This window comes from Harpegnathos saltator, unplaced genomic scaffold, assembly GCF_003227715.2.
Source record: "Harpegnathos saltator strain DR-91 unplaced genomic scaffold, Hsal_v8.6 scaffold45, whole genome shotgun sequence".
Lineage (NCBI taxonomy): Eukaryota > Metazoa > Arthropoda > Insecta > Hymenoptera > Formicidae > Harpegnathos > Harpegnathos saltator.
This window is the reverse complement of record NW_020230261.1, coordinates 1,908,237-1,934,431: the sequence shown is the minus strand read 5'-3', so window position 1 is coordinate 1,934,431 and position 26,195 is coordinate 1,908,237. Positions and strand designations below refer to the sequence as shown.

At 45.0% G+C, this 26,195-nt stretch overlaps 2 protein-coding genes and 1 long non-coding RNA gene across 4 annotated transcripts; 1 reads left to right on the top strand and 2 right to left on the bottom strand.

The window, feature by feature from the left end:
* Positions 1 to 30: 30 nt before the first annotated feature.
* On the top strand, positions 31 to 23,738 carry LOC105183947 (2-hydroxyacylsphingosine 1-beta-galactosyltransferase). 2 transcript variants are annotated; one of them, XM_025301806.1, is made up of 9 exons: positions 31 to 1,642; positions 17,302 to 18,106; positions 19,370 to 19,667; positions 20,724 to 20,990; positions 21,367 to 21,565; positions 21,800 to 21,976; positions 22,259 to 22,576; positions 23,115 to 23,343; positions 23,430 to 23,738. In XM_025301806.1, the coding sequence occupies exons 2-9, from the start codon at positions 18,051 to 18,053 to the stop codon at positions 23,569 to 23,571; spliced, it is 1,686 nt and encodes a 561-aa protein (XP_025157591.1). In that variant the 5' UTR covers positions 31 to 1,642; positions 17,302 to 18,050; the 3' UTR covers positions 23,572 to 23,738. The 2 variants fall into 2 exon arrangements, with proteins under 2 accessions (XP_025157591.1, XP_025157592.1); XM_025301807.1 differs by lacking the exons at positions 31 to 1,642; positions 17,302 to 18,106 and adding an exon at positions 18,210 to 18,452.
* Positions 2,426 to 4,268, bottom strand: LOC112589256 (uncharacterized). Its single transcript, XM_025301808.1, is given in 1 exon segment — positions 2,426 to 4,268. A coding segment is annotated over 1 exon segment (1,716 nt). The 5' UTR covers positions 4,173 to 4,268; the 3' UTR covers positions 2,426 to 2,456.
* Positions 7,822 to 9,087, bottom strand: LOC112589257 (uncharacterized). The gene is made up of 3 exons (XR_003113404.1): positions 8,646 to 9,087; positions 8,062 to 8,330; positions 7,822 to 7,956 (listed from the first exon to the last, which is right to left on the bottom strand). It is a non-coding gene; the product is annotated as an uncharacterized LOC112589257 (long non-coding RNA).
* Positions 23,739 to 26,195: the final 2,457 nt, after the last annotated feature.

Below are 26,195 nucleotides of genomic sequence, written 5' to 3'. Positions count from 1 at the left end.
GGGGAGAGAGTGAGAGAGAGAGGGGGGAGAGAGAGAGAGAGAGAGAGGAGAGAATCTCGTTTCACGGATGGACAAAGTTTTTTAAAGATCTCTAATTATATTTTTACCCTGTAACTTTAAGTCACTTGTAATTTATAATTTGACACAAAATAAGCGGCTTAATTTGTACATCCTCCTCTCTGAATATTGACCGAAAGAAATTTATGCGCGAAAGATAATGCGTGACCTATCCTGTTCCAACGAGGGGAGAGATACACACATATATCGCCGATGTGTCAGAAAATCATGTCTCTCACGAAGATTTTTACCTCGCGGGCAAATGCCGCGAATATCGCATTCTATATTACCCCTCAACAACCTCAACGACTGAACGCAGAAACTTGAGGGGTAATTGCATCGCTACTTTATCGACACTCACCGTCTTCTTCCAACCGCCATATTGCGATATATATACGATGCTCCGCTCGGCACCCCCGATGATCCATTCCGCACCATGTCCGCAGCCCGTAGCTATCAGACGATGTTTTGCCTCAGGAGACACGCGAAAATGATTGTCGGCACTCCTGACGACAGTACGCGTGCGAAACGATCGCGTATGAAGCGCGAGTCATCTTCGCTCGACATTCTGCTCGGTAGTCCGAACGGTTAATCGGTTTCGCGAAACTGTAACCCCTCGACAAACACGTGAAACTCATTCCCGGCATTCCCGCGAACGATAACTCACCACTGGGACTCGCTTTCAGCGACCGGAAGTTCGCAGGGAATGCAGAGCTGCTCTCACCGCGGCTACGAGACATGTCGCGACCTGATTCGCGCCTACGAACTGAACACCGCCGCGATTCAGTATCGCGTCCAAGTATCGACGCTCGGCTTCATTCACAGTAGTAGTTGGCTTTGCTATCTGTTCGAACATGGCTCGCTCAGTTGGTCCGTGCTCGTCGCGTTTTCTAGCCGGTCAAAAGTGAGACGAGGCTTGAGAATGCCGAGTCTAATGACATTTGGCCGGTCATTTTGGCGAATCGATCTCGGTTCGACGGAGGACGATTAACCGAGATGACTCTCGACACCCTCGACCGGTGCGTGTCGCACCGGTTTTCGAGTCATGGCGTCGCAACCGAAGAATGAAGTCCATCGCCATCGCGTTTCTTGACAACCCAATAACGAATTTTGCGCGCAAACGTCGGGAGTCGGGGGCGCCGAATCTAACGACGGGCGATTGTTTTGGTGAGTCCATCAGCTCACGACGGAGCACGATTGAGCGTGATGTGGCTAGGTAGTTTGAACCGGTGCGTGTCGCAACATGTCTAGTCGTGGTGCCACAATGGAAAAGTGAAGCGCGCCTATGTGACATCCGTCGCGTCTTCTAATGCGTCCGACCGATAGTGATTTCTGTGAACCCACGACTGTGGGGTCGGGAATGTCGAATTGAATAACGGGCGATCGTCCCTCAGTGCGATAGATGATGCTCTACCAGCGCGTGTGAGTGCGAGCGAGTGAACGCGATGTTGTTGGTTATGCATATAACCGTAATCGTCCGTCTCGTTCCTGCAAAACCGCGTCTAATTCCAGGAAAAGGAAATGGATACATCTCCTCGTATCTCATCATGGGGTGAGCCTTTTCGAAAACGACGCTCGTGTTTTGGTAAGTCCATCGAGCCCATCTCCTTTACGCGCGCGCATTGTTTTTGTATCGAGTGAAATTCGTCACCACCGCGGTGACATAATAACACAAATTTAACTCTTTACACTCGGGAAGAGGAGGATATTTCCACATTTCCTTCCACCAACTCGAGAATTATAAATGCAATTTGTCATAAAAAATTTACGATTATTTCTCAACTGAGCATCTTATCAAAACTAATTATATTTTACTTGACTAATTCTTAAATTCCTAGAAAAACTACAAAAAAGGATCTTTATTTCCTTTAATATTGTCGCTGCGTTCTTTTGTTTTATTGTTCTCTCTGTCTCAAAATTTTTCATACCAGTACACCTGGCATTCCGAGTTGCCTGAATAAATGTTCCTGCCAACTGTGCTGGCACTCCGAGTGCAAAGGGATTAAGATTGTGAAATCCTGGCTGTTCGTATGAACGACAATTAAAGGAATATGCAGTTTCTCCTTAGCGATACGTAATAATCAGAGATGACCAAAATGGGTGTCTGAACCTATTTGAAATAGAAAATGCAAAATGGTTGGAACTTTTCCATTTGAAAATATAAAATGCATAATGATTTCTGAGACACACATTTAAAATAGGAAATGGAAAATAGGCATTTTAAAAATGGTTTTTCAAAATAAAAATGGTTTTTAAAATATATTTATTCTTATATTTATGATATTTTATTTATCATTTAAATTTAGCATTATACATATTTGTACATCATTTCATGTTTTTATAAATATAATGGAATATAAATTTTCCGTACATCGTTTCTATTCGTACATTCTTTTAGATTATTTTTTTAAGTTAACATTTTGATTATAATCTTTAGAACGTGATGCCTTTAAAAGGACAAGTTTTTCAAAGAGGGAATCCCCCATTTTCCTTCTATGAGGTCTCATAATTAATCCGCCGTACGAGAAAAGGCGTTCTACTGGCGCTGAGCTTGGGAGGCACGTATTATATTTGAGGAACAACTTTTTGATTGTTGGATAGGATTTCAACATTGAAACTGATGTGTTCTTATCTTGTAAATAGTGAAGGGTTTCCAAATCTCTCGTTGTATCGCTTGTGGATGATGAATCTGATGAGTCATTTTGAAACATGAAATATGATTCGTCCTCCTTTTTCTCTCTATTTTCCTTTTGGTCATTTTCAACCTGCTTCAATTTTCTTGTTTCCATTAGGAATAATGCTTTCACATGTTCTTTTTCTTCTTTCGGTACCCACTTCATTTTAAAAAAAGGATGAGCCACTGATGCCAAGATGCCATCATTTGCTGTTGATTCGAAAAGGAAAAATTGCTTGAACCTTAGTTTTAAATTTCTGTCAATTACTTCGATTAAATGACTACAATATGTAGGCTTTTCTAGTTTCAGAGACGAAAGAATTTTGACAATCCTCATCAATTGAGGCAACAGCATTCCATAGTATGTATCTTTTTCTCCTTGTAATCTTTGTATGGCTTCAGCTATCGGTTTCAAACATTTGACATATTCGCTCAAAAATTCTAGATCTGTTTCCTTAAAAAGCGGAAGTTTTAAATTTTTTAGTGTTTCGTTCAAATGTTCCTTTACAATTAAGAGATCGTTCACTGAGTCGTAATAAAAATTCCATCTTGTCGGGCATGGAAAAGTAGAAGATTTTCCTGTTGTATTTAAATAAATTTCACAAGCTTTCGGTGATCTCGCGCATAAATTCCAGAGTGCTTGATATTTTCCGAAAGCCGAATTGTGGACTGTCTTATACGCGTTGTTTTCTGCCATTGCCTGTTTAATGTCTACCGCTGCAATTAAATGTAAAGTATGCGTGGCACATCTTCCGTGACTAGGCAGTTCATAAGCACCTATGTGGTCTTCGACCGGTTCTGGAAAAGCTTGTGGAAGCAAATCACTGTCTTCATCAATTTCACTATCTTCGTTATCTTCATCATAACTGTCTGTATTGCAGTTACTATTTTGTTGACAATCTGATGATATGACAATAGATTCGGACTTTCCAAACATTCTAAAAGCTTTTACCATGTTTGAACCATTATCGATTAGTGTTTTTGTAATTTTGTATAATTTTAAATCGAACTCAGAATGCACCTCATTCATTATCTCGGCTACTTTATCATAAGTATGTGACCCCTTGAATCTTCTGCAAGCGATTGCAGCTCCTTCCCTTTTCAATGTACCACTGTCGATCCAATGAACCGTCATGCCTAAATAGCTACGTTTTGATGATGACCCAACGTCCGCTGTGGTGCATACAAAATCTATAGCTTGTAAAGATTGTTTTAACTTCGTCATAACTTGGTGATATTCATCTTCAATTCTATGTACAAGTGAGTGCCTACCCAAGATTTTGGGTATTTTTCAAAGTTTACTTGCGTCTTAAATTAATTTTTCAAAAGATCTAGATTTTACAATAGACACAGGTGTCATATTTTCTACTACAAAGTCGATAATTAAGTTGTTCAAATTGAGTGCTATTCCACTAGCTCCACTCGAGGTTGTTTGCTTCATTTTTTTCTAGCCTGTAGCACTGCCTCTCTCTTCAGATTTTCTTTTCGTAATATGGGGTGTTTTTAATTGTTCATATTCTTTCAGCACATCTGCATGTCCTTTTATCTGAAAATATATTTAAGAGAAAGAATATTAAAAAATTGTTCTAAATGCTTAGAAAGAACCGTTTTAGATTATAACTTTTTAAACGGTATTCAGTATATCCAGTATTCTATGACTGATAAGGGGACGATCGGGGGCGTCCCTCACCGATTTGAATAGGCATTGGATATGTTATAGAGGATCAAAAAATATTAGACACGTATTTTTTTATATGTGCTAATCTCGAGGTTTAGGGGTTGAAATCACTCCTTGAAATAATGGATTTTTCGTTTTTATCAAATATCTTCTAAAATATGAGAGATATGAAAACATAGTAAATGTAAGAGTTTTACAGTATTTGATGCTCTTTGCGCCTGTCAATTCAAAATTTTCAATATATCAAATTTACACTTCCCGCTCCCCCCTCCACTCATTATTTCAACCCCTAAACTTCGAGATAAGCATATATAAAAGAATACGTGTCTAATATTTTTTAATCCTCTACAACATATCCAATGCCCATTCAAATCGGTGAGGGACGCCCCCGACCGTTCCCTTGTGAGTACTAAACACTTAGTGAGTAGATAGGTATGATGGGTTCTTAGGGAGAATTCATACTTTGGCAGAAAAGCAGAAAGTAGAAGCCAAGAGAAAGACAGAGGCAAACTACCAGCGCGAGTTCTAATTGACATCTGCTTTTCTCCCAAGGTATGAATTCTTCCTTAGGGTGCCGTCCCATGCAACGGAAAAACGGAACGGAAAAGTGGAACAGAATTATTCTGATTGGTTAATGACCCCCAGGTAAAGTTAGATATCCCCCAAGTAACCAATCAGAATAATTCCATTGCTGTTCCGTTCCGCTTTCTCGTGTCCATGGGGAGTCACCCCAAGGCTGGATCCCCATGCAGCGGAATTGTGGAACGTGGAACGAAAGCCCGGAACCAATGAATTGCGACGATTGACATTTCTGTTGGAACTAAAAAATTCTAAAAGAATGAACGATATTATCATACTTATGCGTAATGCAAGAGCGTGCTTTATGCAAAAGCTTCTCGCTGTAGATTTTAAACAGAAAAGCCCAATTACGTACATTCGTTTAATGAGCGCTAGTCATGATCACAGTCGTGATATTGAGTGCACTCATTATATACATGTCATGACCAGCGCCTTGGGTCCTTACAAAGACATAATCCTGACAAAATGCTGAAACAACTTTTTCTCCTGCAAAACTTTGTCCGAAGTCTAGTTTTTTAATTATAAAAAGAAGTAGTTTTTTTTATCACTGAACGAATACAGGGGATAAGGCAATTACTGCGCAATTCATCATCAGACGTGAGCGCTTACGTGAGGCGGCTGTCAGCGCCGCCATTGTCTATCTTCTGTATCCACCCAGTGATAAGAAAACTATTTGTTTTTATAATTCAAAAATTTGACTTCAGGTAAAGTTTTGAAAGAGGAAAAGCCATCTCAAAATCTATACTCTGTTCCACGAGAGAACTATATGGTTTTTCGTCTGGTTCGGTCAGATTCCGCCCAACGGAACGCCCATTTTGCTGTTTCCATGCCAAATTGGTGTTGAATGTCAGTGCCGGCTACAACCGGCAGCAAAGGCTCGCGCGCGTACACTAACCTGCAACATTTTGTCGGCATGTACACTCGTGAACTAAAAGGTACACCGACACAAGGTGCACCGATTTTTTGTTGACTTCGGAACGCGCTCCAACTTGAGGAGAAAGACAACCATTGCTTCATACGTCAGCGCTGTCACTTATTACGAGAGCAGAAGGATGGCATATACGAGTGTCAAGTAAGTAGTGATTGTGGCGTAGACACAAATGTCTTGGAGACTTTGAGTTATTAATTGAAGAAATGAAGAAAACAAATAGTGATTGTGAAGAAAAGTGGCAAAAGGTTTCATAAAATTTGTAAAACAGCATATTAAATGAGAGTATTAATTGTCTAATAATATTTTAAGCGAAAAATATTTTTAAATTTGAGTGTAAGTTAAAAAAGTTATAAACCATAATTCCTTTAATGTTAATAAATTTGTCATCGACGTTGAATGAATATATATATAATGCTATTATTTCCATAGGTGAGGAATTATATTATTATATTCAGTAAAAGTAAGCAGCAGACCAAGTTGAGTGATATGAGTATCTTGTTAAAAAAATATCACTCGACTTGGTCTGCTGCTTATTTTTTATGAGCGCAATAACATAATTTTCCACCTATGTAAATGATAGCATTACATACATATTCATTTAACATCGATGGCAAATGTATAGCTATAAAATTATTAACATTAAAGAAATTGTGATTTATAACTTTTTTAACTTACACTCAAATTTAAAAATATTTTTCACTTAAAATATTATTAGACAATTAATACTCTCATTTAATATGCTGTTTTACAAATTTTATGAAGCCTTTTGCCACTTTTCTTCACAATCACTATTTGTTTTCTTCATTTCTTCAATTATAACTCAAAGTCTCCAAGACATTTGTGTCTATGCCACAATCACTACTTATTTGACACTCGTATATGCCATCCTTCTGCTCTCGTAATAAGTGACAGCGCTGACGTATGAAGCAATGGTTGTCTTTCTCCTCAAGTTGGAGCGCGTTCCGAAGTCAACAAAAAATCGGTGCACACATCTTTTAGTTCACGAGTGTACATACGACACTGAGTGGCGCACTTGAGTCTTCCCCACTCTGCCCAAAGCTGCGCGAAGCCACATAGTTCTCTCGTGGGACAAAGTATAGTTCAGGATTATATTTTTTTCCAGCATTGTTAGAAAAATCCATATTAAATTTAATAATTTGATGTGAAGTTTTTTTACATAACCAAGTTATGAAAATTAATAACCAATTTAATATTACTTTTAATAATAGTTATGAAAAATCATATTCAAAATATGACTTTTCATAACTATTGTTAAGTCTAATATCAATTATATCTATTACATATAATAATATCAATTGGTTATTGATTTTCATAACTTGATTATTAATTTTCGTAACTTGGTTATGAAAATAATTTGGTAAAAACATTTCCCAATCAAATTATTAAATTTAATATAGATTTTTCTAAATTGTGTTAGAAAAATTTATGTTAAATTTAATAATTTGGATGTAAAGTTTTTTTACATAACCAAAATTCTGAAAATTAATAACCAAATTGATATTACTTTTAATAATAGTTATATTACATTTAATAATAATCATATTCAGGATGTTTTTTCATAACTATTATTACATTTAATATCAATTTGGTTATTAATTGTCATAACTTGGTTATGGAAAAAAATTTAATATCTAAATTATTAAATTTACCAGTAAAATCGCTATTACTTTTAACAACTTTTCTAACAGAGGATACAAGGTTGTTTCGAATCATTCTATATACATAGTTCAGAAGAATAAGATGTGAACATTCGTCAATCAAAATGAAATAACTAAATAAGTTGTAAACTAATTCTATAACTTATAGGAAGCAGAGCACCTATTCTGTGATCCCTTTTCTTTAAAAAAATAAATAAAAATGTTCCTTACTTTTAAATGATTTAAAAAATTTGTGGTAGAGACGAGACTTCCTTTTAATGGTTTTGCACATCTTGTGCAAACAGCAGATACGTTTTCTCGATCTTGCTTTTTCGCGTCTTTGAAACAGTGTTTTAAAATCAGTGGCAAATTTTCACCCCTAAGGAAATACATTATAATTAATAAACTTGCACAGACAAATAACTTCTATCTTAACATTGCCTTATTGGAATAGCAATGTGAATTAATTATACATAATACTTACATTTTTCAGCATTCATAAAAAGACATGTACAGAAAATGTCCTGTTTTTAACACGCCGTCGATATAGAATAACTTCGCGGTACAATTTTATAACTAAAACGCTTTGGTCTTCATCTTCTCGATCGTAATCGTTCGTTAAATTCGGTGAGACTAAATTCGTCATCGACGGACAGGACAAAACAGCAAAGCCACCAATATGTCGTATCTCGTGTTTCTCGCCTTTCATCCACTCGAACTTCACTCCCTTCTGCCGAAGAGTCAAGGTTATTGCTGAAGACGAAAGAAAAATATGTAGATCCAAATAAAGCTGTATCATGCTCGACAGGGGAAAATTATTCTCCTCGGCAGAGAACAATCACAGATTGAGGAAAAAAGAGGGTTTCAAGAGACCTTGCGCAACACTACACTCAAACGGACAATAAGAGGCCTTGTGAGCCTGGATATAAATTCGTCTCATTTTAGCCGACCGCTAGATTCGCCCCGGTTAGGACGACCGCTCAAGAACAATAGCACCACTGCTCGCGTGGGAGAAATGGCGGGCCCGTTTAGCCAGATAAGAGAAGCAGATGAGAATTATTAACTCACCTCGCGTAGAGGCGAAGTCTCGTTGTCGACGACTTCACAGACGTAGCAACAAGGCGCTGAGACGCCAAGGTCCCGTCTCCTCCCCGTTAATAACAACAACAACGGTAGTACAGCGAAACAGCAGCAACACAGTATGACAACAGTCAACGCAGAACGACAGCAACAATATAAATCACTCTCCGTCAATCACTAGATACGTGACATGTGACTAAAAGTGGCAGTTCGCTTGTTACGACGTTCGCTTTCGAAGGTACCCGCGCACAGCATTCTGGTTCTCTCGTTTCGTGTAACGTCGGCGCGTGCGCATCCGCTATCTCTCCTACACTCGTGTTATACTCGCGAGATAATGTAGGGCACGACCGACACCTAGACCCTATATGCCTAGACCGCGCTAGAGTCGGCGTCGGTAACTTCGGTAGCTTCCTTACCGTTTCCGATATTCGTTTCCGTAATTTCTTAGTTTATGAGAAAAAGTTTTTAAAATCCATTTTCTATTTTACTCGAAATAGAAAATGGTTAATGAAAACCATTTAAATGGAAATGTAAAATAGTTTTTGAGAAATGTATTTTAAATGCAAAATATAAAATGGGCATTTTGCATTTTGCATTTCCATTTTAAATGTATCTATTTCAAATAATGGCCATCTCTGATTACGTCGCTGTCTACTTTCGCGAGGTGCCGCTATTAGCTTTGTTACTTCTGCGAGCTCGTTCATGCAACGTGATACCCCCGCGAGGCAACTACAATTCCGCGAAACCGCGCGTTTTCCGCGCTTAAAACTCGACGAGAGTGCGTACCGTGAAAATTATACGCCTATCTTCGACAGACCGCACGTCGCGTTCTCTCTCGGCTCTCCCTCTTATCGTAGAATATTCCGACCTCTTGCTTAATGCGCTTGTGTAACTCGAGTGAATATATAGATATTAAACGAACGATTCTCCTTGCGTTCAGTCGTAGCTAATTTAATTATATACCTCTACCTCCCGATGCACCAGGATAACTCCTTCGGATAATTTAGGATAACGGCGAGTTGGGTTTTTGGTAAATCGGCGGGGAAGCAGGATTCGCAGCATTGCGAGAACGGCGAGCTCGAAGATTAAGATACGACGTTGAGAGGAATGAGAAGATATAAATCGAGATTAGCAGGCGCGATTTCGGCCAGTGCGTGAAATGCTGCATGAGTGCTCGAGAAGCACGACGGAGCACTTACGAAAGTATAAAATTATAGATTTAACTCGCGCGTGTCGGAGCGCACTCGCTGCAAAGGATGCCCAGGATGGAACGGTCGAGTTCAATCACTCGCAACTACAAACTAACGACCGGCTTGGCATGCTCGATTATACGGACACCTTTATGTCACTGTCACGTTTTTATGTTGCTGCTTGATATGCGTAATATACGATCACTCGGTCAGAAATCGATCAGGCGGCTGCGAAGGTTCGATATAGCGCGCGCAAGGTAAAGGTAGCGAGGTACAGCACGCGTGTCCTAGAATCGCCAATTTAATTTTGCCAATTAAGGAGTCAAATCAGCCGAACGCGATGACGGACCACTACATAATACCAATCATGCGACTGCTGCTGCTCACGCGAAAGCGCGCGCGTGCGTGTCGGCCATGAATCGAGAAAGAGGGAGAGAGAAACGTTGATACCATAACGTCGATATAAAATGTTCAACTCGGGGGTCTAAAGAGTGACACATATTAACGTAACTCGTGAAAGTTGTGAACGCGTCGGTTCATCGACGCGTTCCGATCCAACGCCGTCCTCGGTGTCCTTAATTCGCTCGCTTTTACTTTATCTTACTTTGTCCGTGCGACATTTTACGTAATTTATTTTCGTCGATATTCGCGCTCGTCGCACGGCAGCGGCGGCGCGGCGGCGCGCGTTGCAGAATCCCGCCGGTATTACAGAAGCGGCGTTATGGGCGAACATCAGCCGGAATACAAAGCATCTCTCTGCGGTCACGAGCGGCGAGAAGCGACGAGCGACCGCGCGCGCGTTGTGAGGAGAATCGCCGAAAAGTTACGTCCATCGAAAACGGTCTCGTTGGATGCGCGGCGTGATCGCGCTGCGCTCTAAGTAATCCAGCGTCGCGAATGAGTCGCCGACGACATTAATGGCTTTGCTTCTCGCGAAATACAATAGCCAGTCTTCCGTCAGAGTATCCACAAAATCTCGCTTGGTCGAGCTGAAAGTATTGGTTTAACCCGCCGCCTCTCATTATGAGATTCGGAACTCGTCGAATGCCAACAACACCTCGGCGGATTTTGCTTGCCGCCGTCGTCAAGGAGGCGCTTGCTAATCGCGTACACCCCCTTAGCCGACTGAATTCTGGGGTCAGAGGGACGAATCTCGAGACCGAAGAATAACGTCGTCTTCATATCGCCGATAGGTGAAGCACACCGATGAGAAGAGATGAAACATTTGACTGAAATTATCGATATCACGGAAAATACCAGCCAGCGGCGGCATTTTACGTAAGCCAATTAGGAAAATGCAATTAATACAACCGGGCTTACACAACAAGGTGACACAACTCGTTCCTCCTTTATATTCCTGATCGTTTCTCAGTCTCAGTCGGCTCATCCGACCGCCTCATTTGCTCAACTGAGCAAACCCGGCGACTGCACGCGCGCGATGCAATCGCTCTTACGCACCTCGGTGTCCGTCGACCCGTGGGGAATCACGAAAGGGGAAAAGTTAATTTTTGATCGACGTCGCCTCGGTATGCGCTCACCGTAGACTCCTTCGATCGGGCACGCTCGCAATGAGACGCACGCGGAGGAATCCGCTAACACGTTAACAGCCCGGAGGAGCGACGAAGCGAGCTTTCTACGGCGAGCGCCGAAAAGACGGGGCGACCTGAGAAACGAGAAAACCACACGCGAGACCGCATATCACAGACCCAAATATGAGCGGCCGTAACCGCGCTGCGGAACAAACCCGTTTTTGAAAACGGCACCTGCGCGAGCGTACCGTAACGAAGCACGCGGCGGCGGCGGCGGCGGCGACGGCGGAGAACGCAGTCGTCTATAAATTTCTCAGGATTCGCGCGGGATCGTTAATCCTGACACCGGAGCGGGTGATTATTCATGATATGCGCTCGCACGAGAGATGATGTGTATTCTGCTACTTTGCGCGGATGAATTATTCAGCTTGTTGGAAATGTCGATCGACAGGCTGAATCGCCAACTCGCTGGAAATTCAATCGATCGGCGAAATCGCCGACCGTCTTGGAGTGCCGATCGACACGAGTCGTCGACTCGTTCGGGAATCTCGACCGATACGAATTGTCAACTTCGCGGAAAAATTCGATCGATGCGAGGGAAAGTTCTTCGGCTCGCGCGTTACCTAATCGCGCGGCGGCGCGTTTTTCGCGGTGGCACGGATCACGGACAAAAGTCACGTCGCGGTTTACCACACGACCGATGATAATAATAATCCGCGTTTGAATGCGGATCCGGAAAGAGTTTCTTGCGTCCGCTCGTCGTAAAGCCCCGCCCGCTCCGATTATTCGCGCAAATCGCCGGGTAATAAAGTCTCTCAACGCACGAAGCAACATTGCGCGAGGGATCGCGGTCGTACACCAGCTTGGATAAATATTTTTTTACAGTCTTCCCCGGGCGCTCTTCCCGCGGCCCCGAGGAGACGGATATTTTAGAAAGTTGCCTCGATCTAAAAGACGCTCCATATCTCCCGCGGCGCGGCTGATTCGGCTGCGCGATGAAAAACGCAGCCGAAAAACCCGCTCCTTGCGATTTCTACGGCCGCTGCTCATCAACGTCGACTGAACGTTCGGGGCGATTGCGAACGTGATGGCGGACAGTTTTTTTCTTTTCTTTTCGTAGAAAGAGCTTCCACTGTGACACTAATTAAACGTCGAAGCGCGAGTGAAATTTAATGAATTTTATTAAAAAAAAATAAGTCCTCACATCAACTTCAAACGAATAATTACCAAAAAACAATCTGCATGATAATAATGAAAAAGTAAGTCAATAATGAACACATATTTATTAAAGAGCGACCAACAACGTACGTCATTAAACGCCGGTTATAATGACGCCGTGCATCATTAAAGAATCGACCGCACGACATCGACCTCAAGACTGCCGTTTCACCTTTTAAAAAAATTCTTTTTTAATTCTACCCGGATCGGACGAACGATATCCGCCTTCTCGGTAAGAATTCGCGCAGACAAGACATAACGGTATGTTATAATCGAACCAGTGAAATTTGTCCTGAATCCTTGAGCACTCATTTCGTTCCCGCTCATGAGATTCTCCTTGTAACCCACCCCGATGCCGCGTCATAATCTGCCCTTCAAAAAAAGCGACGGCAGACCGACAAAGCAACAGGTATACGTACGCGCGCGCGTGTATACGTGTGAAGACTTTGTCTAACTTGAAGGATCGACCGATATAAGTAGTGCATTTCAGATACGAGCGAAAGCGTAATAGAAAAAGCACATCGCATACATGTTGGAATAGCTGCAATCACTCTCTCACGAGTCCAGAGGTTGCAAGTGCGTCAAATAAAAAATAAAATTGCGAATTGTCGTGGCACGATTTTCTGCTGCGTCTCGCGATAAAACGATAAATTATAATTAATCTGAGGACGCGCGCGCTTCGCTTCTGAACAATAGGCAGATCGACAGCCATTAACCGCGTCCTGTCGCGTTAAACCTCAACTTTGATCGGTGCATACGCGAGTGAAAACGATGAAGCATCGCTCTCAAAAGGTACGTGTACACTAAGTGGACAAATAGCGAACAACAATACGAGTATAAGGCGGGTTTTAACCTAAAACGCTAGCACGACTATCCCCAATCAGAACCATAACGTTGATTCGACGTTGATTTGACGTTAAAATGATCGATGAACCATTGAATCAACGTTAATTTAACTCTCATCGACGTCGAATCAACATTGTGGTTCTGATTGAGTACTCGGCCAAAAATACTCACGCAGGATGCAACATTGATTTATTGCGCGAAATAAAGGTAGAGCAGTGATTAACGTGCAATCCGCAATGTTTCTACTTTGTATGAAAAAGTCGCTTTTGACTTACATAAAAAAAAATTTTCTTGCCAGCCTAACAAAAATTATCTACCTTGCATATCGGTGAAATAGACATGCTAATTAGGTATAGCGAGTAACCACGAGTAATGGAGGAGGGGAGAGTGAAGGTCAGGGAATACACGTGCATCTTGATAGTGGTGATGACTCAGCTCAGTTTTCAGGGTTAGAACCTACTACTCTACTACTTCTACTAACAACGACTGATAAATTCGACAAATATGCAGAGTAAGTACGAAATGAATATTCGTCAGCGTTTAACTCGTTTCCCACTCGTTCATGAGGAGACATATCAACAAATAGAAATTCGATGTTCGTTCGCTCAGTGTATATATACCTGTAAGAATACCTGTGTAATGAGGATGTGGGCTCGGCACGATAGTAAATTATCCGGTTAGATGTGAATGTACAGTCGGCGCGAGCGAACGGCGAAGGTGCTCGCGATAATATCGCTCTGATAAGCTCAGGTGAGTCGACCGTTAACTTCCAAATAAACGGAAAGAAAAGCGAGCCTCTTTCTCAGCAGATCGGGAAAGACAGATGTGGGATTAAGAAGGAGACCTGCCTTCTCTCAGGAGTCACGTTCTCTCTCGCCTCTCCGACTCGATGATGATTAAAAAAACCTCGTTGGTCGTGCGCGATTATACATTTCCTCGGAGTCGACGAAACGCTCGCTGGAACAACGAAATCTTCTCTTCGAAGTGCAGGTGCGCCCAGGTTGGGAAACACCAAGCATCTTCAAGCGCACGACCGACGATGAGCGTCTTGGTGGGAGGCAAAACTCTCTCTCTCTCCGGAGCTCACCTGATCATTAAAGCTGCTGCTGGCCAGTCAAGCTTTCACGCTCGGCGATACGCGAGCTTGGCGAGCGAGCAGCTCGCCGCAACTGATTCCGACAGGTTTCCGCGCTTCGTTTTCCGATATCTCTTCCGAGATAGCTGTATCGATACCCTGCGCGAGAACGAGAGACTCGGGGATATTATTCTTCGCCAATTATGTGCTACGAAAATTTGCCGAAGTCGGAATGATATAGGCAGCTGCTCTACCCAAGAGAAGAGACAGATATCGACGAACAACAGTCGAGTTCTAATAAAGTTTGGACTTGTTTGCCGACTAAAAGCACCCCCGGAATACACGAAAGAGCAGAGACTTATTCGTCGCCGTACTTGGTCGAGAGTTTTCGTGCCGTCGCAGTTGACTTACAGCGGACGTTCAATTATTGGGACCGATAACTCGATTAGTAAGAGGAAGAATCGACTGAGGAATCCACCGGAGAAATTATTTGCGCTCGTGTCGCTCGCTCGCGAGTGGAGAGTCTCGCGAGACGCCAACGCCAAGAGCCTCAACGACTGAATGATCACAGACGGGAAGATTCCGATGTTGAGGAAAGTCCAAGTAACGAGGAACGACAAAGCTATTGAGTAAAAGCTTCGTTAGCAAAAATCGAATAGACGCTCATAAAGATACGACGGAAATTGGCGGCGCGCTCCTCCTCCTCCTCCTCCTCTTCCTCCCGATTTCAAATTCAGCTTCAGACGACTCGTTCGCGCGCGTTATGCTGCGCGACCGTGCCGCATCCGTGCCGCCGGCAATGATACGAGGCTCGAAGAGCCGTACGCGGACGAGTTTCCCGATGGCGCGAGAAACCTGACGCAGGAAGCGGCAGCGATCCTCTCGAGATCGAATTAGCGCGACAGGTGATCGTGTGTATGAAGCAAGCGTTATTAGTGAAAGTCGCCGGCGCGTACTTACACGGCACGGTGTAAACATCAGCGCGCGGACTGGCGTGCGATATTCCCGACGAAAGTCGCGAACTGGTAAAGAGGGTCAGCAGCAAGAAGGCAAGATCAAGAGATCTTCAGTCGGCCGTAGGAGAAAGGGAAAAATGCTCGTGTGAAAATGACAGGCGGCCCTGGTGGCGTTCGAATTTCGACACGCGACGTCGCGGGAGATCCTTGCGGGTGGAAGGAGGTTTGAACTGCGTCGCGGGCGTTTCTTGGGGACTATTCTTCTCCTTCCCTCCTCTCCGATGAGTGTCGCGGACGGAAAGAAGTCGCGGTGTCTGAGCGGGAATTGCTCGTCGGAAAAATAGATCCGAAGAAGATAAACGAGAGCGCGCTGAGTAAGAATGCTCGAGAGTTATTAGGAGCAAAAGGATTCTACGAACACTTGGGCCTGGTCTACAATACGTGTTGTAAGCTGTAAGCCGTAAGATCTGACCAATTATAGCAGATTATTTTTGTAATAATCGACTGTGATTCGCCAAATCTTACGGCTTACAACTTACGACACGTATTGTAGACCAGACCTTACATTCGGATACTTTGCGAAGTCGTCCCTCTCTCTCTCTCTCTCTCTCTCTCTCTCTCTCTCTCTCTCTCTCTCTCTCTCTCTCTCTCTCTCTCTCTCTCTCTCTCTCTCTCTCTCTCTCTCTCTCTCTCTCTCTCTCTCTCTCTCCCCCCCCTCCCCCTCTCTCTCTCCCTCCCTCTCTCTCTCCCCCTCCCTCTCTCTCCCCCTCCCTCTCTTTCCCACTCCCTCTCTCTCCCCCTCCCTCCCCTCCCTCCCTCTCTCCCCCTCTCCCTCTCTCTCCCTCTCTCTTTCTTTCCCTCTCTCCCCCTCTCTCCCCTCTCTCCTCGCTCCGTTCCTCCCTCTCTCCCTCTCTCTTTCTCTCCCTCTCTTCCTTTCCCTCCCTCTCTCTCCCTCTCCCGATCTCTCTCTCTGCCTCCCCCCATTCTCTCTTTTCCCCCATCTCTCCCCTCTCTCCCCTCCCTCCCTCCCTCCCTCTTTCCCTCTCCCTCTCCCTCCCACTCTCCCTCTCCCCCTCTCTCCCCCTCACCCTCTCTCCTCTCCCCTCTCTCCTTCTCTCCCTCTCTCTCCCTCTCCCTCTCTCACTCCCTCTCTCTCCCTCCCTCCCTCCCTCCATCCCTCTCTCCCCCTCTCTCACCCCCTCTCTCACTCCCCCTCTCTCTCGAAGCGTCGATGGTACGCAGCATGAGAAATCGCTGATAAAGAGGGATCGACGGCGAAATTTCCCCGATGGAAATCTTGCGACGTTCTCCGTTTCCGTGGAAGCGAGGAGATCTCCAGTCGTCCGTGTTCGTTGACCTTATCTAAACTTTTTCCTCCGAAGAGACGTAAATACGACTTGATATTTCAAATTCGCAAGAATTCATTATACTCGAAGTTAATAACGTCACATGATAAGAACGGCAATTTCCACCTGCATTTAGCGGTTAGTTAACGATCGCCGTTATCATCGGCGTCATTGCGCAAAATTAAATGCAAAGGTGTAGTAAAGTTTCGTGTTTCTCTCTTTCGAGTCCCATGGAGTTTCTCTGCCGTGTCTAAGACACTCTCAGTCCTACCAGTCGAAACAAAACCCGTTCAATCGCTCGTTGCGTACATAGACGTGTAATTCTCGGAAGGACTGATGAAAACTCGTTCGCGTGGAAAAGTATCGAAAACAGGGCGCATTTGATCAAGGCCACTTGTATCGTTTCATAAGAGGACATCGCCAGATTCGTATTCTCTCGTATCGTCTCTTTAAAAAGAGACCAGACGAAATTATTTGCGCTCAGCTCTTTGCTCGCAGATCAAAAGATTAAAAGACTGGAAGGTCCGTTTGCCGTGGCACTATCTCGTTCGGTCGCTACGAAATATTTCATTGGTTTGACAAATAAACTCGACCGAATTCGCGGCGAGCAAGGTGACGACTCCTTTGAAGCATCGTTCGCCGAAAACAAATGTGAATTGAAAGCTACGGAAGTGTAACACGAGGTGTGAACATCGATCTCTCGCTGCCCGCGATTGGTCCTAGATATTGAAATACCGGCTGCGGGCCTTCTTCTTTTCGGACGGCCATTAGAATGACAATGAGTCTGGCTCGCTCTTCTTCTTGTTCTTCTAAAGCGACCGTGTGACCAAACAAACGCGGAGCGGATTTACAGAATCCGCTGGCCCTACGTCTCAATTATACCTCTTTCGCAAGACGCAATTCCCGAAACGTAGAGAACACACGGAGGGATGCGAACGAGCCTCTCTCGCAGTTACGGACTCGTGGCCGACCAGCAAGCGTGAGGGCCAGACTCCCTGTCGTCATCCCGGTTATCCGACCGGAAACGGGCCCGAAGAGTTTCCCGCGTTTCCCGCGTTTCTCGCTTCGTCGATGCACAAAGAGCTCTCGTAACGAAAGCAGGCCGATCGAGCGTGACGAGAATTGTCCATGGTGAGAAAATGACGCCAGACTGCCGGACGATTGTCCTTCTCCATTGAAGGGTCATCATCATTTGTGTGCAAACAACGAGACCTCGAGGAAGGACCACCGGATATGAACCAGAGGTGTGAACTTTCCTGCCGGTGGCGACCGATGAGTGGCGACATCAGGTTTGTTTTCTATCGCTGGCCTGGCTGCATTCTTTTATATATCGTAGATATATAAGATAGAGCTGCGTAACGGTAACAAAACTATCGTTAACTTCAATAACGAGTTAAAGTATCGCGCCACTGGGGCTATATTCCGTACCTGCATATCGACAGTTGTCGGTGTCCTTAGCGGCATTGCGCAAGTTTCTCATATAACAAACAAGTACGGTAGTGTCTCGCACTAAGTGCGACAGCCAAGCGACGCGCACGGGCCTCGAGACCGACCGTGTCTCTTTACGAGAAGCACCTAGTTGATCGGAGGCAAGATTATCGTATCGTCCAAACGGCTAATCTCATTGAGTTTTAAGTAAGTTCAATCAATTCCTTAGGGTCGACTTACATAACAAAACTGTCTTTATTTTTTTCCTACGTGCACTGTAAGTCGAGAATTTTTACTATAAAATTTTGAATCGCTAATTTCTCACGATTAAGGAACATCGTCCAAAAAATGTCCAGTTGCATACCTTCCTCCGTTGGATGGCACTACAGGCAGTGTTTTTGTCTGAATCTTAATTTTATTTTTCATTGGTTTATTAGTCCGTTTTATTGTTTTATTGTTTTATTTGCTTTCGTTGCTTCGTTGTTCATGTCTTGTACAACATATTTTCGCATTATCAGTTGGCCTAACTTTTTGATTTCATTACTTTTTTTTTTCAAAAACATTAAAAAGTAACAATTTTTTGTACAAACTTGCATTAATAACTCTTCCTGAATATTGTTTTCCATGCAATGAAATAATTTTTGGGAAGTTAAAATATAACATCCCATATTATTTTCTTGGTCCTTATTTTTTTATAACATTTTTTTAAATCTATATTTGCGGGACAAACGCTACGCGTGTACTTGGCGCTTTTTTTCTTTTTTTTTTTAACTATACTACTAACGACACCGACAACTATCGATACGCGGGTACGGAATACAGCCCGTGTAGCGTGATTCTTTAACTCGTTATTGGAGTTAACGACAGTTTCGTTATCGTTGCGCAGCTTTTCTATGATGTACAAATACCGTAGAAGCTTTTCTATACCGGAGAAAATCGCTAAAAAGAAACGGAGCTACAGAAAGGAGGCTTCTGTATACGAATTTCTACGGTATACAAAAGCTGTGCAACGATAACGAAAGTGTCGTTAACTCCAATAACGAATTAAAGAATCGCACCACTGATCCCGTCTTCCTTTTCTTTCTCAATAAAACGTCTCGACTGTATACTTGTCTCTTTGCAAGTTCCGAAAGTGTACACCGCTTCAGCAGTAGAAAACAAACCTTCTTCGCGAGGATGACACGCCTTCCTGTCGCACATTGGCTTGTCCTGCTCTTGGGCATCTCCCTGGTGGCGATCGAAACCGCGACAGGATACAACGTCCTGCTGGCCACTATGGGTAGCACCAAGTCCCACACGGTGCCCTTCATCGCCCTCGGTACGAGCCTGAGGTCGCGGGGCCACAACGTTACGATGCTGAGCGCTTTCTCCGGTCCAGCGGCGAATAATGGTCTTCACGAACTGGTGCCGTCCGTTCTCAAGGTGATTTATGACCACCATGCGGCCTCCGTCATGCCCTCGCAACCGGCGAAACCGCAATCCCCGAAATTACCGAGGCCCGTCGTTTCCGTCTCTACCGTTTAACCGGCTTGCCCCGTTGCTCGTCATCCGACGATTAATCTCATTACGTGCATCGTAATTTATTATATCTGCGCGCGCACGAGAGAGAGAGAGAGAGAGGGGAGGGAGAGAGTTTGCTCTTCACCTTCTTCCCGTTGCGCAGCTCCTCGTAGCCCCGTTTCTTTTTAGCGATTTTCTCCGCGCTCTTGATCGCTGAGTCTGCTAGAAGCAATCTGCTTCTTTGCACGCTTCTCTCAATATTAATTACTATCGCCGTCTGCCGGCAGACGGGTGCTGAATTAGAATCAAGGGTTGTGATCTCGTCGTGGAAATATGTTCAAGCATCGAGAATATACATCTTTGACGGGAAAATTATTTGCAACAACGGTATTGCGTGAGAATCATACCCTTCCCTCAGAAATCGCCGTATGCAAGACAAATCGCCATAATTGTCGACAATGAGGATAAATGAATACACTCACGAAAAAGCGCCAGTGAATGCTAATGAACGTACACGCGTGTAACGAATCGCGTAAATAAGGATGAATGTGCAATCCTCGCGGCTCTGTAAAGTCTGGAGTCGTATTTTTCGAAGATACAACTTTACAGGAAAGATAAGAAGAGACAAACAAAAATTTGTCTCTCGGAAGCGAAGGTTCGCGAACTCTCGCCACAAAAGATCTCCTTTCGGCGACTCTGTGGACATTCAGCAGTTTTCTAAATAAAGAAAGCAGAAGCTCCAAACTCACACAACCTCGACGGCGTTGCCGTTACATTTATTCCCCCGCAATTTCCCCGTTGTTTTCCGCACGAAACGATATTCGAGGACGAGCGAGTTCGGTTCGTGGAACTTTGCAATCGCGTGGCGCGTTTTACGTTGCTTGTGCGCGGCGCGAGGTGCTCGAAAGGGGCTTGAAATCGGCCCGACCGCGGATCCATCCGGATGTTTGACTCAAAGCGCGCGTTTTTTCACGGTAGGCCTTCGTGGAGAATTACACTTCCAAGTGGGACCTGGTGGGCTCCCGGTTCAGAAACGAAGTACCGGTTTTCCCGTGGGACATCATAAGCTACGCCTGGAATTCGTGTGACGCGCTGCTGCGCGACGCCAAGTCGATAGCCGGCATGAGAAAACCAGACGGCGATCCGCACCGTCGATGGGACGTCGCGGTGCTCGACATTGTTTATCCCGAGTGCCTGTTGGCGATCCTCCACGGCGAGAACATACCGACGATAATACTGAACTCGGTAATCAGCCGCGTTTACGACGGCGCGGCGCGATGCTCGATTCGTGCTGCTGCTGTTAAACGGACTCGCGTAATACGGTTGATAAACACAAGTCGAACACATCAGTCATCGTGATGCGGCCTCGCTCCGTGGCTGAGTAATTGATTGATTTTTATCAGTTCATGACTCGGCTGTACAATTTATGGCTGTTCTTCGTGCGATCTACGATCGTGTCTAACGTGTCGTGAGTTCGATACGCGATGATCGAACGCGATTTCGAATTCTCGACCGAGATCGAGGAGAGACCGCTTTCCTCGATCCCCTTCGAGCCGCAGGCTTGTCTTGTTTTAAACTCGGCTTTCAAGTATTTTTAGAGATGCGACGTTATCTCCCGCAGGTCGCATTATACAGCGGATATATTGTGCAACAAGGCAACCCGTCGCCGTGGTCAGTGACACCTTTTTTCGGCTGGCCGATTACGCAAGACATGACCTTCTTCCAGAGAGTCCTAAACGCGGCGGTCCTACTTGGCATGAATTTGTTGCATTGGTTCACAGTTACGGTCTTCCTGCGACCGGCTCTACAGAGATACCTCGGTGAGCGGCGGCTGTCAACTACGCGTCTCGTGGCTTGACATAAATTCCCAACGCCATAAAGATCGCATGCTAATCACCGAACTCTACCCTTCATACGTCAAGGGAAAAGAGAAGAGAAGAAAAGAAAAAAAAAACACGAACACAAGGCTACGGAGACGGACTCGCGAATATTTATTCATCGCCAGGCGCTCTGTCGCGTAATTTAATGACCATGATGTTATTTCGCTCTTACAGGTAACCAAATACCCGACCCGTACAGTCTGACGAAAGAGATTCCCTTGATACTGCAGAACAATCACTACAGCGTAGGAGAATCCATGCCTTACATGCCGAACGTCGTGAACGTGGCGTGCCTTCAGTGTAGGCCGGCGATGCAATTAAGCTCCGACCTGGACTCTTTCCTACAACGCGGTAATTTCGCGCGTGCGAATTTCCCTGTCCCCTCTCGCGCGTTTCTTGTCTCCCCCTGCTTTACGTGCCTGCGACTTAACGAGTCGAAGAGACGCATGAGATATCATTGATGAAATTCAAGCAACTGCCGCTCAGGATAGCATGATTCCGAGGCACGAAGAATCGCGGTCGCGTCGCATCAACGTCGTTTGATCGGCGACTGACGCGGGCGCTTGGCAAACATGAAATAAGAATCTGGGATTGAAGGCGCGTGTGCAGTGAGAACGTTAAATAAACTTGCAGGCTTCGTGTTCGTCTCGATGGGAACGTCGGTGCGAACTTCCGGAATGCCGGAGGCGCTGCGGCAGATCCTTGTGGCGGTCTTCTCCACGCTACCGTACAACGTCGTCTGGAAGTGGGACGGTGGCAAGATCAAGGATCTGCCGGCGAACGTGAGGACGGACGCATGGTGGCCGCAGCAGGAGCTGCTCGGCCACCCGAGGCTACGCGCTTTCGTTTCCCACGGCGGACTGTTTTCCCTGCACGAAGCGGCTTATCACGGCGTGCCGACCCTGGTTCTACCTGTCTTTTTCGATCAAAATGGCAACGCGGCGCAAGCTGGTAATTTTGTCCGTCGGCCCGTGAACCGCGATCTTCGACGGTACACCGGCACCGCGCGACGCTTGGAACGAACGCCGGCGCTTCGCTTTCGAAGTCTGTTGGAAATGGGACGTGGCACGCGCGAGTGCGATCGCGGAATCGCGTGATCAAGTGAGAATGAGGGAAATGAGAAATGAGAGAGAGAGAGAGAGAGAGAGAGAGAGAGAGAGAGAGGGAGGGAGAGAGAGAGTACGGTAGATGTGAGCTACGGAAGACACGTGCCGTTCACACGGAATGTTCCTCTTTCGTTGAATATGGAAACGCTGATTTTCGGGATCTTGGAATACCTTGGCACGTGGGTTAGGATACTATTGATATAGTCGCGTTCGCTTTTCAAACAATGTGTTCAATCAATGTGTTTTCTCGATGAAACTCGCGATTTTTAAACGTTTTTCCCTCACGACTTAACGAAACGGTCAAGTTGCGGAATAAAGATTTAGAGACGTTCGCTTCGGACGGAAAGGCGCTCTTGATGTCTTGGCGAATTTATCTGATGCAGAGAAACTGGGCTACACTCTGGTGATGGAGCTGGCTGGCATATCAACCGGCGCGCTTCGCGAAGGTATACTCAAGGTCGCCGAGCCTCACAATAATTCGTACAGAGAGGCCGCTAAGAAGAGAAGCGCGCTGCTGCGCGACGTTCCGATCGGGCCCCGAGAATTGGCTACGTGGTGGGTAGAACACGTTGCCAAGCACGGTGGAGCCGATCATTTGAAGAGCTCAACCAGGTAATGCATGTCTGTTATGATTACTGTCATTACGAGCTCGTACGCGAGTGCGAAAGAAATCGATTTGATTGCGCACGACGTTTCAGGTACATGGGAGTGATACATTATTACAGCCTGGACGTCGCGATATTTTACATGCTGAGCTCGATTCTCATCATTTACGGGCTCAGGAAATGCTGTTGGCGAGCGGTGATCAGCCAGGATTCCTTCAAGAAGAAAGTAGACTGATCGATCACCTCCCGAGGTCTTTTTTCGCCAAATTTCTGTTATTTATTACCACGTGTAGGGTATAATCTCTTGATATTAAGCATATTTAATTGGGTTAAAATGGGATTTATGGATATCGAAAGAGAGCAAGAGAGAAAGGGAGAGAGAGAGAGAGGGAGAGGGGGGGGAGAGAGAGAGAGAGAGAGAGAGAGAGAGAGAGAAGGAGAATCTCGTTTCACGGATTGACAAAGTTTTTTAAAGATCTCTAATTATATTTTTACCCTGTATCTTTAAGTCACTTGTAATTTATAATTTAACACAAAATTAACGGCTTAAGTTTTACATCCCCTCTCTGAATATTGATCGAAAGAAATTCATGCGCGAAAAGATAATGCGTCAACTATTCTGTTCCAATGAGGGGAGAGAGACACACACATATATCGCCGATATGTCAGAAAATCATGTCTCTCACGAAATTTTTACCTCGCGGGTAAATGCCGCGAATATCGCATTCTACATTACCCCTCAACAACCTCAACGACTGAACAACGGAGAAACCTGAGGGGTAATTGCATCGCTACTTTATCGACACTCACCATCTTCTTCCAACCGTCATATTGCGATATATATATATACGATGCTCCGCTCGGCAGCCCCGATGTTCCATTCCGCACCATGTCCGCAGCCCGTAGCTATCAGACGATGTTTTGCCCCAGGAAACACGCGAAAATCACTTTCGGCACTCCTGACGACACTACGCGTGCGAAACGATCGCGTGCGTATGAAGCGTGAGTCATCTTTGCTCGACACTCTGCTCGGTAGTCCGAACGGTTAATCGGTTTCGCGAAACAGTAACCCCTCGACAAACACGCGAAACTCATCTTCGGCATTCCCGCGAACGACAACTCACCACTGGGACTCGCTTTCAGCGACCGGGAGATCGCAGGGAATGCAGAGCTGCTCTCACCGCGGCTACGAGACATGTCGCGACCTGATTCGCGCCTACGAACTGAACACCGCCGCGATTCAGTATCGCGTCCAAGTATCGACGCTCGGCTTCATTCACAGTAGTAGTTAGCTTCGCTTTCCGTTCGAACATGGCTCGCTCAGTTGGTCCGTGCTCGTCGCGTTTTCTAGCCGTTCGAAAGTGAGACGAGGCTTCAGAATGCCGAGTCTAATGACATTTGGCCGGTCATTTTGGCGAATCGATCTCGGTTCGACGGAGGACGATTGATCGAGATGACCCTCGACACCCTCGACCGGTGCGTGTCGTACCGGTTTTCGAGTCATGGCGTCGCAACGGAAGAATGAAGTCCATCGCCATCGCGTTTCTTGACAACCCAATAACGAATTTTGCGCGCAGACGTCGGGAGTCGGGGGTGCCGAATCTAACGACGGGCGATTGTTTTGGTGAGTCCATCAGCTCACGACGGAGCACGATTGAGCGTGATGTGGCTCGGTAGTTTGAACCGGTGCGTGTCGCAACATGTCTAGTCGTGGCGCCACAATGGAAAAGTGAAGCGCGCCTACGTGACATCCGTCGCGTCTTCTAATGCGACCGACCGACAGTGATTTCTGTGAACCCACGACTGTGGGGTCGGGAATGTCGAATTGAATAACGGGCGATCGTCCCTCAGTGCGATAGATGATGGTCTACCAGCGCGTGTGAGTGCGAGCGAGTGAACGCGATGTTGTTGGTTATGCATATAGCCGTAATCGTCCGTCTCGTTCCTGCAAAACCACGTCTAATTCCGGGGAAAGGAAGTGGATACATCTCCTCGTATCTCATCAAGGGGTGAGCCTTTTCGAAAACGACGCTCGTGTTTTGGTAAGTCCATCGAGCCCATCTCCTTTACGCGCGCGCATTGTTTTTGTATCGAGTGAAATTCGTCACCACCGCGGTGACAAAATAACACAAATTTAACTCTTTACACTCGGGAAGAGTAGGATATTTCCACATTTCCTTCCATCAACTCGAGAATTATAAATGCAATTTGTCATAAAAAATTTACGATTATTTTTCAACTGAGCATCTTATCAAAACTAATTACTATATTTTACTTGACTAATTCTTAAATTCCTAGAAAAACTACAAAAAAAGGATCTTTATTTCCTTTAATATTGTCGCTGCGCTCTTTTGTTTTATTGTTCTCTCTGTCTCAAAATTTTTCATGCCAGTACACCTGGCATTCCGAGTTGCCTGAATAAATGTTCGTGCCAACTGTGCTGGCACTCCGAGTGCAAAGGGATTAAGATTGTGAAATCCTGGCTGTTCGTATGGACGACAATTAAAGGAATATGCAGTTTCTCCTTAGCGATACGTAATAATATCGTAGTAACATGTAACAATAGCGCATGTGTGTGCGTGTCTACACACACACACACACAAATAACTACGAATAATCGTGAATAATCCGGTGTTGAATGTCTTTACGACCGACACCGCATAACAGATTAATCCTTGGCATATTGGCAATTAGAGAGAGAAATCGCGCGCGTTCGTGCGAAAAGAATTCCAAACTTTATCAATATTATTTCCTAGGTAAATCACATTTACCTAGGATTTACCGACGACGATTGCACTAGCCACTGGCGTTCCGCACGCCAGATGGCGCTCGCAGCCCGTTCCGCGCGCGCAACGGTGT